A 15,915-nucleotide genomic window follows, 5' to 3' on the forward strand; every position below is an offset into this window, starting at 1 on the left:
TTGCTCTCTTCCCCATTTCGCTGCTTTGTTTTCATTGTCGCTCTTTTGATCATGGCTGCCCATTCTACCGAAGAACCGTTCCCCTTCCACGGGCTGCTCCCCAAAAAAGAAACTGGCGCCGCGTCTTATCTCACCAGGTTCCCCGAGTACGATGGCCGAGGAGTGCTCATCGCTATCCTCGACACCGGCGTGGATCCCGGGGCCCCCGGCATGCAGGTAAACCTTACCGGCTGTCTCACTGTTAGCTAGGAGCTAGCTGCTGTGAGCTAGCGAAGCTAAAGGCCCGACTCATTCACATTAACAAGTGACATAACGGCTAAACTAGCTACACTACAAGCATCGATAGATACACACAATAACTGTGACATTTATATGACAACCAAATTAACTCAAAGGATTTGGCAGCAAGTATTTTCTCCTGCTACCAAATTGTGTTTCGGTGCCAGACTGGTTAACTTATAAGTGACTAACGTTAGCTAGTTACTTGCTAGCATGTTAGCCTGGCAGCTAACAGCTGTCTGCTTCAGTTTTCCTTCAGTCTCTTTAGTACAGTTTGTCCTCTCAGTTGGTTTGGCTAAATACGCTTTGGTTGTGTCGACCTGTTAAGTAGTAGCAAAAACATTTGAGTATAATTAGTAAGTAAGTAAGTAAGTTAAGTTAACCGTAACTACATGTTTACTGTCAAGTCACACCGGAATTTAACGTTAGCTTATTTAATGTTAGCTAGCTACAAAGAGTTAACTCAGAGCTGTCACTTTTCATGCAGTTTTAAATATGTGACTATGTTATATGACAGACATTTATACTAACTTAAGTTCAACCATTTTTAACCACATGTCACCTTATTTCAGTCGTGCTTTTAAAGAACGCAGTCTGAATCTGATCCCTGTAATGTGTGTAAACAAATGTGTAAAAGGGACTGATTGCTGTTGCAAGGCATTGCAAGTTTATTTAACCAATCAATCAATCAAATTTTATTTAAATACGCTGCTTTGTTTTCATTTAAGCAAATCAAATGCAAGTCAAAGTGCTTTACAGTTTGTTTGAAGAAACAAAAACAAGAACTACATATGAAATCAGCAAAAATGGATCTTAAAAATGGATATTAAAGAAACAAGAAAAAAACAGAATGATAGTAAAATTCTACATAAAAGCAAGACTAAGAAGATGGGTTTGTAGTTTATGTTTGAAAGTATCATTAACTCATGGTGTGGTGGTTTTTATGTTACTCAGATTGAAGTTAAAATGTCCACAGTCCTCCCTGGTCAGGATTGTTACTAACTATGTACATCATTTTTTTCCCTTAATTTCCTCATTGATTGGTGATTGATTTCTTCATTACTGCTTCTTTAGGTCACAACTGAGGGGAAGCCAAAGATTGTCGACATCATTGATACAACAGGCAGCGGTGACGTGAACATGACCACAGTGGCAGAACCTAAAGATGGGACAGTCACTGGCCTCTCTGGTCGAACACTTAAGGTCAGTTGACGTCCCAAAACCTAAAAAAAAGAATGAATAACAGCTGTTACGGGGGAATATTCCATCACAGGTTTTGCCCTACATCTGAAATATTTTCTTTCATCTGCACATTTTTTGATAATCTGACTAGACTTTACTAGATTAACAGACCTACACTATGAAATTTTCTTCACATTTGTCTTACCCTGTGTCTTTTTATGTCCTCCAGATCCCTCCTGCCTGGGTCAATCCATCAGGGAAGTATCGCATTGGAGTTAAAAATGGCTATGAGTTCTTCCCTAAGGCTCTCAAAGAAAGAATACAGGTAGGAAGACATGGAATATTGCTGTGCTAGATCTGTCATGGGTTTGATTTTTGCAAAACTACGGTCAAGCACAGAGCTTAGTGCTCTGTTGACATATGCACAGGAAAGATAACCCAAACAAAAGCTTTAGAGATTTATTCCAGACTAGTTTAATTTGATGCATATTGTCAGAACTCTGTTGATAACTTGAATGGAAATTTGTTGGCTTGCAATTCTCTGTGTATGTTTTAAAGACACTTTTGTGGTTATTGTCCACTAGAAAGAGCGAAAGGAGAAGTTGTGGGACCCACCACACCGAGCAGCACTAGCAGAGGTGTCTCGCAAGACAGAAGAGTTTGACCTCTCTCATCCAACACCCTCACAGGTCAGATCTACAAATTTAAGGTCTTTGTATACTCATCAGTGTTCCTGTGTAGTTGCTAGCCACAGTAATGTGGTGTTTCCTAATCCAATTTCTTTCTGCTGTCACTCTCACACCTATCCCTTCCTCTGCTCCCCATCTATAGGTAGAGAAGTTGCAGAAAGAAGAGCTGCAGAGCCAGTCAGAGCTGCTGGCATCACTAGAAAAGAAGTACAGTGATCCTGGTCCTGTATATGATTGTGTGCTTTGGCACGATGGAGTCACATGGAGGCAAGCCATACTAACTTTTCTGGTCTTAATACATATCTTTTTTAACCTTTCATTTTCACTATCTTCTAGTGCTTACCGGTATTATTTTTATCCCTCACAATGTCTTGTTTGTTTTCTTTAGGGCTGTGGTCGACACTTCAGAAAGTGGAGAGCTGTCCCAGTGCACTGTGCTGAGCTCCTACAAAGAGTCACAAGAGTATGCCACATTAGGAAATGCTGAAATGCTTAACTACTCTGTTAATATTTACGATGAAGGAAACACACTCTGCATCGTCACGAGTGGAGGTGAGATCTCTTCAAAGCACCTCATCCATCTTCTCTGGAATGAAGCCTTCATTTGATTCAGTCAGTTAACACAAGAATATGCTCAGTGTAACAGTCAGTCATAGCAGGTTCACAGGTTAAGGCTGCATAATCTGTCAAAGTGTATTCTCCAGTCTAATTTGCTTGTGTGCTTTTAAAGGGGCTCATGGGACACACGTGGCAAGCATTGCAGCAGGTTACTTCCCAGAAGAGCCCGAGCGCAATGGTGTGGCCCCTGGTGCCCAAATCCTGGCTGTGAAGATTGGAGACACCCGCCTAAGCACCATGGAAACAGGCACAGGACTCATCCGCGCGGTATATTGCCTTGACAAATTTAGATTAACAATTTGCCTACTCTGTCTTTCATTTTTTCCATCATTTAATTTTTCCTGTCCCTTGTCTCTCAAAGATGATTGAAGTCATCAACTACAAGTGTGACCTGGTTAACTATAGCTATGGGGAAGCCACCCACTGGCCCAATACAGGGTAAGTATTTTAACAGTGGGTGTGATTATATCAGTTTGTTTTGGTTGCACACTGTCACTGATTTATGTCACTGATTTATGTCACTTTGTCTCTCAGGAGGATTTGTGAGGTGATCACAGAGGCTGTGCAGAAGCACAATGTAATATTTGTGTCAAGTGCAGGAAACAACGGCCCATGCCTCTCCACAGTCGGCTGCCCGGGGGGAACCACCAGCAGTGTCATAGGTACATTTAGGCTGATTACTTGAGTTTTTTTAATTAAACTTCCAATCAAGTGCTTGTCCTTCAAGTCTACATCTTTAGATTGCATTTAATCTAAAGAATGTAAAAAAAACAATATAGCAAAAACAAATTAAATATGTACAATGTTCTAACACCAACATTTTCTGGAAAACAGATACATGTAGCCATTATCACACAGGATCATCAAAACATGTGCTACAGTAAAAGGTCCAGTGTGTTGGGTGTGGGGGGATATATGGACACAAGTGCAATATAATATTCAGAATTATGGCTTTATTCACAACAAAAATATATAATCACATCTCATTTTTTAAAGAGCAGATAAAGCAAGTCTGTAAACTGTAGAGACAGATAGATATATTTAAGGTCCTGTGTTTAGGATTTAAAGGGGTATATTAGCAGAAATTGTATACATTATGTTTTCGTTTCTGGTGCTGTAACAAAGCTCACACTTGGCACATGAGAAAAGTTCCTGTTGCAATCTGAAACCTTAGTGCAAGATGCCACTAAATCCTACATGCTAGACTTTTAACAGTATAGTGTGTAAGTTAAAGGTTAATAACTACTTGTGTTAGTCAAGATGGCTGGATCATTTTTATTATTCACAGCAGGAAAGGTGGAAACACTTCGGCTTTAGGAATTGTTTGTAATGATTATGATGTTGCAGTATTTGCAGTATGTTATCAATGAAATCATCTGAATTCCCGCTTCCTTCTCGCCGTAGGAGTTGGAGCATATGTGACCCCGGACATGATGGTGGCAGAGTATTCCCTGAGGGAGAAGCTGCCTCCTAATCAGTACACCTGGTCGTCCAGAGGCCCCAGCACAGACGGGGCCCTGGGGGTCAGCATCAGTGCGCCTGGCGGTGCCATTGCGTCCGTACCCAACTGGACTCTTCGTGGCACCCAGCTGATGAACGGCACATCTATGTCATCCCCTAATGCCTGTGGAGGCATCGCACTAATCCTCTCAGGTGTGTTCAGAGTCATGGACTGATACAAGATGTGGGAATATCATGCATGTATGAAAGTGTGCATGAATGCAAATGTGATACTAGTGTGTGATTTAATGTGATCACAGGACTAAAGCAGAGTGGGATCCCTCCCTCTGTTCCTGCGGTGAGGAGGGCGCTGGAGCACACAGCTCTGAAGGTTGATGACATCGAGGTGTTTGCGCAGGGCCATGGAATAATCCAGGTAATTATAGCATAGCTGGTGTAGGGGATACCTTTCTTTTCTGTCTGTTGTAACAGCATGTTCTTTCAGTTTTATATTGTTTCTGTGTGCCATCCAGTAATCTGCTCTCTTTGTTCCTCTCAGGTGGACAAGGCATTAGACTACCTCATTCAACACGCCTCTTTACCCACAAGCCACCTAGGCTTCCAAGTAACTGTGGGATCACAGAGAGGCATCTACCTCAGGGACCCAGCCCACGTTCTTGCACCTTCAGATCACGGAGTAGGAATTGAACCCATCTTCCCGGAGAACACAGGTATTGTTCATACTTAGTAGCACAATCATCACATACAATCATCACGTACTTTTTTAATCTTTTACACCATTTTTCTTCTTCTGACGTCCACCACAGGAAACTCCGAGCGAATCTCCTTGCAGCTACACTTGGCGCTCACGTGTGCCGCCCCGTGGGTCCAGTGCCCCTCCCATCTAGAGCTGATGAACCAGTGTCGTCATGTCAATGTCCGCATCGATCCTGTGGGACTGAGAGAGGGTGTGCACTACACAGAGGTAGGAATTAGAGTTTGAAGACAAGATGGACTTTGTTTTGGTGTCCATTAATATTAATCTGGTCATTGTTAATGCATGTTTTTTTTTTCTGTTGTTTGTTGCCCTACCTCCCCCTTATTAGGTGTGTGGGTATGATACATCAGCACCGACCTGTGGCCCCCTATTCAGAGTTCCAATCACAGTTATTGTCCCCACCAAGTAAGTTCTTACATCATGTTGGGATTTTGTTTTTCTGTCAGAGTTTGTGTGTTTGTGTGTGTCTGACAGCTCTCTCTCTTCAATCTGACAGAGTGACAGACAGTCGGAATCAGGAGGTGAGTTTCACAGACGTCCACTTCAGACCAGGACAAATCAGACGCCACTTCATCACTGTTCCTCAGGGAGCCTCCTGGGCAGGTCTGTAAAGCATGTGCTTGAGAAAGTACCTCACATTTCCATTTTTATTTATCCAGCATTCAGCTTTAGTAAATTGCATTGTATTTTGCTTTCACGTTTGATCTCATGTATTTGTTAAGTTGGTTCTCTGTGGGGCTCAACACCAGTCTGTACCGGTAAATTAGGACCATTTTGGCCCTTCGGTTACGCTTGTTTGAAACCTCTATTCTTGAGTTTTAAAAAAACGTTTACGCTGCATCCATCAGTGGTAGTGTTGGTTGTTCCTCCCATGCTCCACCTGCCTTTATGACTGTCGACTGTCGAGACTGTCATTATGAAATTGATTTAATGCATTATGGCAAATTTTGAAGGTGATCTACTGTAACTTCTAAGTATTTTACACCCCTGTCCAGTAAGTGGTGTGTGCTTATTTATTATAAAATGTCTAGTCTTGTTTATGATCTCACTTGCAGGCCCTTATTGTCTTGCTGGCCATCGCATTAGGCTGTATCGCTACATGTCATTGCAAAATATCATAGCAGCTGAGTGTCTGAGGTTTCCTTGCACAGTCTGTTCATCTCCGCCACTGCACGCAAGAAAACATGCCACCTTAAAAGTAGCTGCTTGTGGTAGCCTTTGAGTGGCACAGTGAATTAAATTATTTTTTCTCAGTCTGTGGTTAAATGTTAAACCAGGAAGGATGAAAGGGCAGCAAAGGACAGTTTAATTTTCATAGTCACAGTTGACTCATATATGTAAACTTGCCATGGTAGGAACAGTGGCTACATGACCTTTTTAAATAAGCCACAACTTAACCACATGCTTGTTATAAGTATGTCACGACAAACAGTAAACAAACATGCTTTCTGTTGTCGTTCTGACTTGGCCAGCTGAATCACTAGAAGAGGACTGGCCGTTGAAAGAAGTGACAGGCCTTTTATTCCAAAACTAGCCGTGACAATTTTACAAGCTGAGTTACAGATGACACCATCAGTCAGCTTGAATTGAGCTTAGACCAGCTAGTTTGCACCACTTCCACTTTACTCTGCAACGTTTTAAAACCGGCTCATCTCGTCGCAAATCTTTGGTCTGAGCTGGGCATAACACAACCTCTGGTCCATACTCCTAATGCAATCTTTAACTCTATTTCTCTTCTCGTTATCATCTGTATTCTTTCCTCTCCTTGTTTTTCTGTTTCTTACCTCTCTGTCCACATCTCTCTCCTGCAGAGATCACGCTGACCTCTCATTCAGGAGATGTGTCGTCGAAGTTTGTTCTCCATGCGGTGCACCTGGTCAAACAGAGAGCGTACAGAGCGAATGAATTCTACAAGTTCTCTTCACTGTTGGAAAGAGGCTCGCTAACAGAGGCTTTCCCTGTGCTGGTACATAAATTTCATTCATAATATGGATTTATTTACCTGGGATATTGCACACAAGTCACTCTGTAAATATACCAGTATGCTAAAAAAGAAAAAGAAAAACTCCATAAGTACCTACTTAATTTCAAAGCTGTATACATATAACAGTGGACTAATTTCATGGTTTTTTTTTTGTCTCCTGTCCAGTCAGGAAGGGTAGTAGAGTTGTGCATTGCACGCTGGTGGGCGAGCCTGGGTGACGTCACAGTGGACTACAACATCTCGTTCCACGGACTCAACATTTCCCCTTCACCCCTGCACATAGTAAGAGGAGAGAAAACTTACAGATGAGAAACGCTGACAAGTAAGCTGCAATTCAGACCCTATCAGTTCTATTTTTGTGACTCTCTTTGTCTCTACCCAGCACGCCTCAGAGGGAGTGACGAGTTTTGACGTGTCGTCGCCTCTGAGGTACGAGGAGGTGTCCCCCACTATTACCCTCAAGTCGTGGGTTCAGCCTCTTAGGTAACGGCACACACACACACACACGTGTATTTTATTGTTTCACATCTGTGCAGTTCATTGTTTCACACCCATAATGTTGCTTTAGGCCCTTAAGTTCTAAGATAAAGGCTCTGGGACTGAGGGACGTTTTGCCGAACAACAGACAACTCTATGAGATTGTCCTCACCTACAGCTTTCACCAGGTACTGCCAACACGGTCAGCACTTTATATGAGAGATTTTTTTTTTCTTGTTTTTATCTGTGTGTATGATCTTCTTGTGCTTTGTCCTCAGCCTAAGAGCGGAGAGGTCACCCCCAGCTGTCCCATGCTGTGTGAGCTTCTGTATGAGTCTGAGTTTGACAGTCAGCTCTGGATGCTGTTTGATCAAAACAAGAGACTGCTGGGCTCAGGGGATGCCTACCCACACCAGGTACGCTTAGAGAATTAGCAGTGTTTTAGGAAAAGGTCACTTTTTAAGCAAAATGTTTGTATATGACAGATGTCCTCATTGGCTTTCTGTACATCTCGTGGGTCAGAAACTTACTTGCCCAAAGCAAATTTTTACTTGCCACTATACAAATTCTTTTATTTATCAGTGGTTATCAGATAACAACAAAAACCAGTCAACTGTCATAATAAAATGACCTTGTTTTATCCGCCTTGCTCTCAAACTTGCAGCAAACTGCACAATACAGTACTGAAATTTTGCCCACATCCTCTAACGCCACCCAGCTAATCTCCTGTTTCCAGAATAATTGAAATGCTGGCATGTACTTCAGCTCATGAACTTTGTCTTTACTGACATTTTCTCACGACTGCTCGATTAGCACTGCACCTGTACAAATCCTGATAGAGATGGGAAGGAAGTGAGATGGCTCACTCCTTAGCTGTTCCATTTAAAAAACAATGTGTTTAATTCCTTTTTAACACTTTCGACTAGTTTTAAGCTGAGTTATAAAAACTCACGGCATTGGTTGTTAGTTCATTATTTGATGCTCCAAAATCTAAACAAGGTCCGAGCAGGAGTGTCAGAGCACTTGTATCACTTTTGTTGAATGTTTTGCCATTTAAAATAAAAAAATGCATACATTTTGACCTAAAGATCGCATGCTGTTTTGTATCCTAGATGTTCATTTGTATCTGTAGTTGATAGATTTTTCAGAAAGAATGATTGTAGATCAAAGGAAAACCTGGTGGTGTGCAAGCCATAAGCTAACACATGCCCCATGTCTGTTTTATTCCTCCAGTATTCTCTGAAGCTGGAAAAGGGAGACTACACTGTGCGTCTGCAGGTCCGCCACGAGCAGTCCAGCGAGCTAGAGCGCCTCAAGGACCTACCGTTTGTGGTGTCACACCGTCTGTCCACCACACTCAGTCTTGATGTATACGAGTCGCACCGTGCTGCCCTCATGGCTAAGAAGAAGGCGAACTCTATCACCTTGTGCCCGGGTGCCACCCAGCCCTTTTACATAACAGCCCTGCCAGACGACAAGTGAGTTAGCTTGGGAGGAACTTTTAATTTGTATTGTACGATCTTAGAGAAAGACTTAACGTGCAAAAAAACAAAAAGCCTTACTTTTTTAAGAGTCAGTCAGCTAAACTTGATTAGTAGCTCTGTGTGGCTAAAAGTTGCATAATAGGTGGATGTTTTGATATTATATATTTTTATATTATATTATTTTTGTAGTTTTTTGGCATATATGGCTACATACTGTAGGTGTACAACATGGCTAGACACATGATTTGAAATGGTTAAAAGGGCATTTTTCATCTCTTGTTGACTTTCAACCTCAAAGTAGTCGAGGGTGGACGCTCAGACTTGAGAACACCTCTTATATAAGTGCACCTGTGGTCAGAAAAAGGCTTATATGAATAAATATTTCAATGTTCGTTATGTTATTGTGATGTCAGATTTAGTTTTATGTTCCTGTCTTTGTTCTTTCTATCACTGTCTTTCTGCCCCTGTTTTTCCTTTCTTTTCAGGATCCCAAAGGGGACGAGTCCAGGATGCTATCTTTCAGGCTCCCTGGTTGTTCCCAAGAGCGAGTATGGCAAGAAAGCAGTAAGTGACTGTATTTTTTTCACCTTCTGTCCTTGAGAGCAGTCATCAGTCCTGCCCCTCGGCATCTAAAGTCATGGGACTTCAAATCAAAGAGTTTTTCACATTGTTGAACTTAAAACAAACTACACAGCAGAATAATATGTGGTTATGATGGCCAGTCTGCTTATACTTTAGGTTAATCTAAAAAATGATGAAAATCTGAGATTCACTCATTAAATCTGTGATGCCCAAAAGTACTCATGGTCCTGAGGATCAGGGGTGATGACCACTGCTCTGATGCTTATTGCTTTTCCCTTTGTAAGGTTTGGCACAGTTTGTCTGTCATCACTTTCAGACTGATCGGAGTCTGGTGTGCTGCTTCTTAAATTGGTTTGGTTGCTGTCCTTTTGGTCAATGCATGCCTTTTTTTTTTCTTTTTCTCACTCATCGACTTTGCTTGTGCTTCTGCTGTCAGTCCAAAAACACAGTTATATGTTGCTTCTGCAGTCACCTCTGTCAGATCTGGACACGCTGGATCTGACTGTTGGCTCATTAGATTGCAGATTAGTAAGAATATTTTTAGTTGCAAACATGATCGGGTTAAAATAGCGATCAGTCTGTCTGCCAGTCTGCAGCCTCTGAGCTTTAGTTTTTACTTTGGGCCTTCAGGGACAATTTGAAAATGCAAAACAAAATAAATAAATAAAATGGTAATGATAGAAAGAAATCTTTCTAAAATGTGTTTGCCTCAGGTAATGTGCTCTATGTTTTCTAAGGCTGTGTATTAACTGCCATTTTTAAATATTAGTGCAGATATGATGCCTCAGTTTGCGCACCAGTACTTAAATTATTCATCTTTATAAGGCTGTTGCAGTAACCTCAATCTTGCAATACATTGAAAAGCCAACCACAGTGGGTGGCAAACAACTGCCATATTCATGTTTTTTTGTTGTTGCTTTTTCATGGGAGGCCGCGTACTTTCACTCTGCTACTGCGATCAGGCACAGAGCATATACTCTGCGCTGAGCACTGCACATTTGCCATTTTTTACTGGTCGCCAAAAGTTGAAAACTATTCAACTTTTAGTAAAATGCTGCAGGCGCTCGTCACTTTCACTTTTTACCCAGCTGCCCAATCACAGTGGATGGGGATTGGAGCAAATAACACAAAGACCAACCGTCACATTGTTGAACAACAACAACAATGAAGGAGAAATTGATACTGAATCACACAGACCGGCAGGTTAATTTCCCTCTCCCATCATGCTTTAGCCTTTCCTTCGTCCAGAGCAAGTACGTTTCGCAGACGGTTGTACTTGCATGGATATTCCTTATTACACTGACTGACGCAATGAACAAGTATTAAATTTGTTTAAAAACTGAGTAATCTTTGTCATTTACAAAGAAACAATGTATCTAATAATATGTATATTTTTTTTACATACAACATAAGTTCTGAAATGTTAAATGTATTAACACAAGCCGAAAATAAAGCAGCCAAAAAGGGGCAAAATTTTGATTTAATTGACAAACAGTCTGATGAGATATTGAGTGAATGAGATTACAAATCTGATTCGCCTCCTGTACTTGAACAATATTCAATATTTTGTGCTACAAAATACTCAGCCCTAATTATTTACGTGTTGTCCAAAAAACTGCACAAGAGAAAAAAGATTTTTACACAGTCAGCACAGCTAGTATGTGCTACTTACTGCTTTCTGTTGAGCCCACTCAGAGGAACATGTGCAAAAAGATGAGTGAAATATATTTTAAAGGGAATAAAAAAATATATTGGCCATATATACTGTGATATGTGCTGTACACTGGCAAACGTTTAATTTCTGGAGCTTATTTTCACTATCTCTGTGGGCTGCAGGTGCTCCTTCTTACACCACCAAAGGGCTGTTTCATCATACACACACATACACACATCTGAATACTTTGTCTGCACAGCTTTCGTGTGTCTTTGGCTGAACTCAGTGGCTCCAATGCGAAGATCTTCCTGCACCCATTTACAAATGCATATTTTTTTCAATGTTTTTCATATTGTTCCACATTGCATTGCATCTGTTTATATCAAGATTCACTGTGAACGCGCTTAATATTTTACTGCAGTTTTCAGTTCTGTGTGATGATGCAGTGCTTAACTCTTGTGGCAGAGCAGATGTAAGAAGAACAAGTCAATCAGATCTGTAAGATATTAACACAATATAGAAATCTGAACTTTTCAGCAACAAGGATTACACCACTGTTTATTTGAGTGTGAAAGGTAGGTGGATTAGACTCTGAATCTCTGAGTGAGTATGAAAGTCAAAACAAAACATGAAGACAGAGAGAATCCTTTTTGGTGTGTTTGTGTTGTCTCTTCCTTACTGTGTGTTATTCTGACCACCAGGGGCAGGCCTCTGCAAAACGACAAGGAAAGTTTAAAAAGGTACTGGATGAGCTAGAAACACTGTGCAACAGAGCGTCCACTGCTCTCCTACCATCAGGAAATGGCTTATTCCTTACCTTCAGATGGAATTTGTTATATTTGTATTAATTATGTCGAAGCATGTCATTATTGCTAGATTTAAATTAGGCTTGGGTGGTATCTGTTTTTCATACCATGTTCTCTACAGCTCGCGAGCTCTCTTAGCTTTTTTGTTTTTTAAACTCAATCACAGTCAAGAAAGGAAATATAGTTAGACCTGTTGTCCTTATTAAACAGAGAAATACAACAGTACACCTTTAGAATCCCAGTTTCTCTCACTGAACCAAGACTAGCTCAACTGCCTTGTTACTCATTGTAAAACACACGCCATTTAACCTTGACAGAAACTAAATAAAATTCACAAAAAACGGCTTATTTTGTGTTCCAACAATCAATATAGTCTCTGAATTCACTGAGTTAGATGCAAAAATATGCAGTTTATACCCACTTTTTTGCTCTCTGCTGCTAGTCGGCAAATCTCAAAAACATCTCAAATCCAATAATCTGAATTTTAGGCCTTAAAATGTCTTAAATATCCTTTTTACAGGTCTTATAGATTGGATTGTGAAGTTAATGTTACATTTATAAAGTTTCATTACCATAACAAAACCAAACAAACATGGAACCAGTAACAACTAATACAAACTATGAGCCCAGTCAGAATTTAATAAAGCACACTCAGCTAGTGTGATGTGTGGGCTGACAAGTGACAACCTCAGTGGGTGGAAATTGCAGTCAACACAGGAGTGCAAAAAACTGCAATTTGGCTCCAGAAGCCACTTAACCTCCATAGACCCCCACGTTAAAATGCACAAATGCACTTTACAGCAGAGATAAACGTGTTTACTGCCTGGTACAAAAAAACCCATTTTGGTCCCTATATAATAATTTCAACACTCATGTTAAATTCCTGGGGCCTATGGGTGAATTTTATATAACTCATCCATTTTTTTTAAATTAAGATTGAAAGTTACCCGTAATTAAGGGCGGGGCCGCTTTGAGTGACAGGCTGTCTGCGGGTAGTGTCCGCCGCTTCCAGTCAGATCCACCCCTTGCTCCTTCACAGCACCACCCTCTTGTCCAAATATGGTCACTTCTGGCTCCAAAAAAACAAGATGGTGACAGCCAAAATGACGAATTTTAGCCCTCAAAACGAAATCGCACAAAACAAGGGGTGAAGTCACAGTACCTACAGCCAGTCTTTGTGGCTAATGTAATGCCTTCTCTCATAAAAAAAGCTTCTTGGTAATACATCCAAACTGTTTCTTTCAACTTTCACTCTATTTTAATTCATAGCCTCTGAAGGAGCCTGCTGAGGAGCAAATACTCTGATGTACTATATTGTTGTGATACCACCCAAGCCTATTTGAAATATGCAGCAGGCATTTATTTTGTTTTAGAGTAGTTCAAGTTTTCTGGTGGTCAGTAAAATTACTAATAATTATCAACATCAAGTGATAATGAGTATTATTTTGACCTTGTGTCACGGGGTATTAAAAAGCATTTGTTAAATTTGATTTAAATTAGAGATCATCAGAAGGAGTTTGGCGTCTTAGGACATGATTTTAGTAAGAGAAGGGTGAGAGTTTGGGATGCTGATTCAGAGTAGTAAAAGAGGTCATGGATTTTATTGAATGTGTCAGTTATTAGTTTTTGACTAAACTATGTTTTTTTTGTGTTCACACAGGATATCGTTTCAGTCATCTACCACTTAATTCCCGCTCCCAACAAAACAAAGAACGGAGGGAAGGAGAAGGACAAGGAAGCAGACAAAGAGAAAGACATGAAGGAGGAGTTTGCAGAAGCCATGAGAGACTTAAAGATTCAGTGGATGACAAAGTGTGCACAGTTACACTTCTGTTTTTTTGCTCAGCATTTCCACTGCTAACTTTTCCTCATTTTTATTAAACCATTTGTCATGCTCTGTTTTTGCTGTTCAGATTGGACTCCAGCTCCATCTATGATGAACTGAGGGAGAACTACCAAGATTACCTCCCGCTACATGTGCAAAGACTGCACCAGCTGGACTCTGAAAAGGTAACGGTACACAGCTGCAAGAGGAAATGGTGGAAGCTTTGACGGGATTTAATCCCAGGAGAAATTAATTGACTTGCTCCAGATATTGGCTCTGCTCACAGTCATACTTTTTTCCTTCCATTTGTGTTCAGGAGCGTGTAAAACGTCTCAGGGAGGTGGCGTCAGCAGCCGACATTGTCATCTCCCACATCGACCAGACGGCCTTGGCGGTTTACCTCACCATGAAGACAGACCCTCGCCCTGATGCCGCCTCAATCAAGACGTATGTCACACTGAAGAATATTATCAGTAACAGAAATACAATAAAAGTGACTGTGTAATGGGGTGACTGTGTCTGCTAGTTTCAGGATACTTGGATGTGTATTCTAGCCATTTTTAAGTCCTGCGATTCTACAAGTATTGCAGTTAATAGAGATTTTTGTTTACTTTTTAAACACTAGACCAAGGGAAAAAGTTGAATTATCCACCTCTAGAGACTGTTTGACATACCATGCATTTCAATGTCTGTTCTTTAGTGACATGGAGAAGCAAAAGTCGTCTCTGCTGGACGCTCTGTGCAGAAAGGGCTCCGCTCTCGCCGACCAGCTCCTGCTGCCCCCGGCGCCGCAGGACGGCGCTGGTGCTGTCTCCACAGGACAATCTGCAGAGGAGGAAGTTGGAGAACAGGTGGCCAGCAGTTCTGACGACACCGTGCACAACGTGGTTAAAGCCCTGGCGGATACGTTTTGGGAGGTGCAGAAGTGGGCGGAGCTAACTGACTCCAAGGTGAACAAAAAGATCATCTCCTGTTTCATGCAGGAATTAAAAAGTACAGAATGTATATCACGGGACATATAATTTGTTTCTTTATTAGCATCCCCATTAGCTTCTGTATTAAATGGCCGAAGGTAGCTATATTAGTAATTTTTTAAACAAAGTTAAAAAAACGAAATTAGATTTGTCTTTGATCCTGCTACATCTTTAGAGTTGAAAGATGAGTTTATTAAAAACAGAAGCTACTATGAAGATTCCATCTTGTTGTTTGGGCATCATACAACTCCTGCAGTGCATTTATTTGAATTTGCATCAAAGTCTTGTGTCTTTACGGCACCCAACAAGGTCCGCCCATCCAGTGCAACAGCTTGATCCAGGATGGTAGGGGTTAACCATGTCTCTGTGAAGATGTGAGTAACTACTCTTCCTGGGGTTTCCATTATTTTTATCAACAATATTTCATAAACTAGATTACAAAAATAAACATCCGTAACATTACGGTCGGTAAGACTAAACACGTTACAACACACAACAATCAACACAAACTCAAATATTCACTGATACAAACAGAAGCTCTGCATAATGATTTTTCTCTTCAGTAGTTGAGAAAAGAAAGTTCCTGGAAACGTATTCACTAAATTACAAGAAAAATTGGATAGATAGCTTAAATCCATTTCATATCTGTAAGACCATCAAAAGTCTTTATCACATATAGTGTTCGACACTGTTCCTTGTGTTGTCACTCTCTTACCTGTGATATTTTTTTTCACTGTTTTTTACACTTTTGGAAGGTTGTACCCAAAAAATGTGCTTTTCTCTGGTTTCTGCCTGGAAACTGAATTTGTGTGGATGCAGTGTGTGTTTCCTTAAAGCTAGCTGCTTTGCTTTAATCTGGTAAACGTTAAGCTAATTTTGTTTGTCTTTTGTCCGTTTCACTGTGCAGGTGTTGATGTTTTCATACAAACACGCTCTCGTGAACAAGATGTATGGCCGAGCCTTAAAATACGCCTCAAAGATGCTGGAGGAGAAGCCCAGCAAAGACAACATGAAGAACTGCATCCAGGTATAAGACCAGCGACGGCTGATATCTGTTTCATTTAATAAGATGTGTACTAGATATTTTCTACAGCGCACTCTGCAGAAACTGAGCAGAATAATTTTTTAAAAATATGTTTATGA

General features: G+C 40.8%; 1 protein-coding gene across 2 annotated transcripts in view; it reads left to right on the plus strand.

Moving 5' to 3' along the window:
* Positions 1-15,915, plus strand: part of tpp2 (tripeptidyl peptidase 2) — a 17,940-nt gene continuing 2,025 nt past the window's right edge. Inside the window, exons 1-28 of one of the 2 annotated variants that reach the window (XM_042492587.1) lie at positions 1-216; positions 1,354-1,482; positions 1,691-1,786; positions 2,046-2,150; positions 2,293-2,417; positions 2,539-2,702; positions 2,881-3,035; positions 3,130-3,206; positions 3,303-3,430; positions 4,173-4,421; positions 4,529-4,644; positions 4,768-4,939; positions 5,036-5,193; positions 5,315-5,391; positions 5,483-5,589; positions 6,798-6,952; positions 7,136-7,252; positions 7,353-7,453; positions 7,539-7,635; positions 7,726-7,863; positions 8,681-8,925; positions 9,417-9,495; positions 11,869-11,907; positions 13,634-13,785; positions 13,887-13,983; positions 14,115-14,245; positions 14,499-14,748; positions 15,680-15,799. In XM_042492587.1, coding sequence (XP_042348521.1) covers positions 52-216; positions 1,354-1,482; positions 1,691-1,786; positions 2,046-2,150; positions 2,293-2,417; positions 2,539-2,702; positions 2,881-3,035; positions 3,130-3,206; positions 3,303-3,430; positions 4,173-4,421; positions 4,529-4,644; positions 4,768-4,939; positions 5,036-5,193; positions 5,315-5,391; positions 5,483-5,589; positions 6,798-6,952; positions 7,136-7,252; positions 7,353-7,453; positions 7,539-7,635; positions 7,726-7,863; positions 8,681-8,925; positions 9,417-9,495; positions 11,869-11,907; positions 13,634-13,785; positions 13,887-13,983; positions 14,115-14,245; positions 14,499-14,748; positions 15,680-15,799 — 3,744 coding nt within the window. In that variant the 5' untranslated portion in view covers positions 1-51. The remainder of the gene's footprint in view (positions 217-1,353; positions 1,483-1,690; positions 1,787-2,045; positions 2,151-2,292; positions 2,418-2,538; positions 2,703-2,880; positions 3,036-3,129; positions 3,207-3,302; positions 3,431-4,172; positions 4,422-4,528; positions 4,645-4,767; positions 4,940-5,035; positions 5,194-5,314; positions 5,392-5,482; positions 5,590-6,797; positions 6,953-7,135; positions 7,253-7,352; positions 7,454-7,538; positions 7,636-7,725; positions 7,864-8,680; positions 8,926-9,416; positions 9,496-11,868; positions 11,908-13,633; positions 13,786-13,886; positions 13,984-14,114; positions 14,246-14,498; positions 14,749-15,679; positions 15,800-15,915) is intronic. The other variant, XM_042492593.1, reaches the window with a different exon arrangement.

The sequence above is a fragment of the Plectropomus leopardus genome, chromosome 1 (assembly GCF_008729295.1).
Source record: "Plectropomus leopardus isolate mb chromosome 1, YSFRI_Pleo_2.0, whole genome shotgun sequence".
In the NCBI taxonomy this organism is placed as follows: domain Eukaryota; kingdom Metazoa; phylum Chordata; class Actinopteri; order Perciformes; family Serranidae; genus Plectropomus; species Plectropomus leopardus.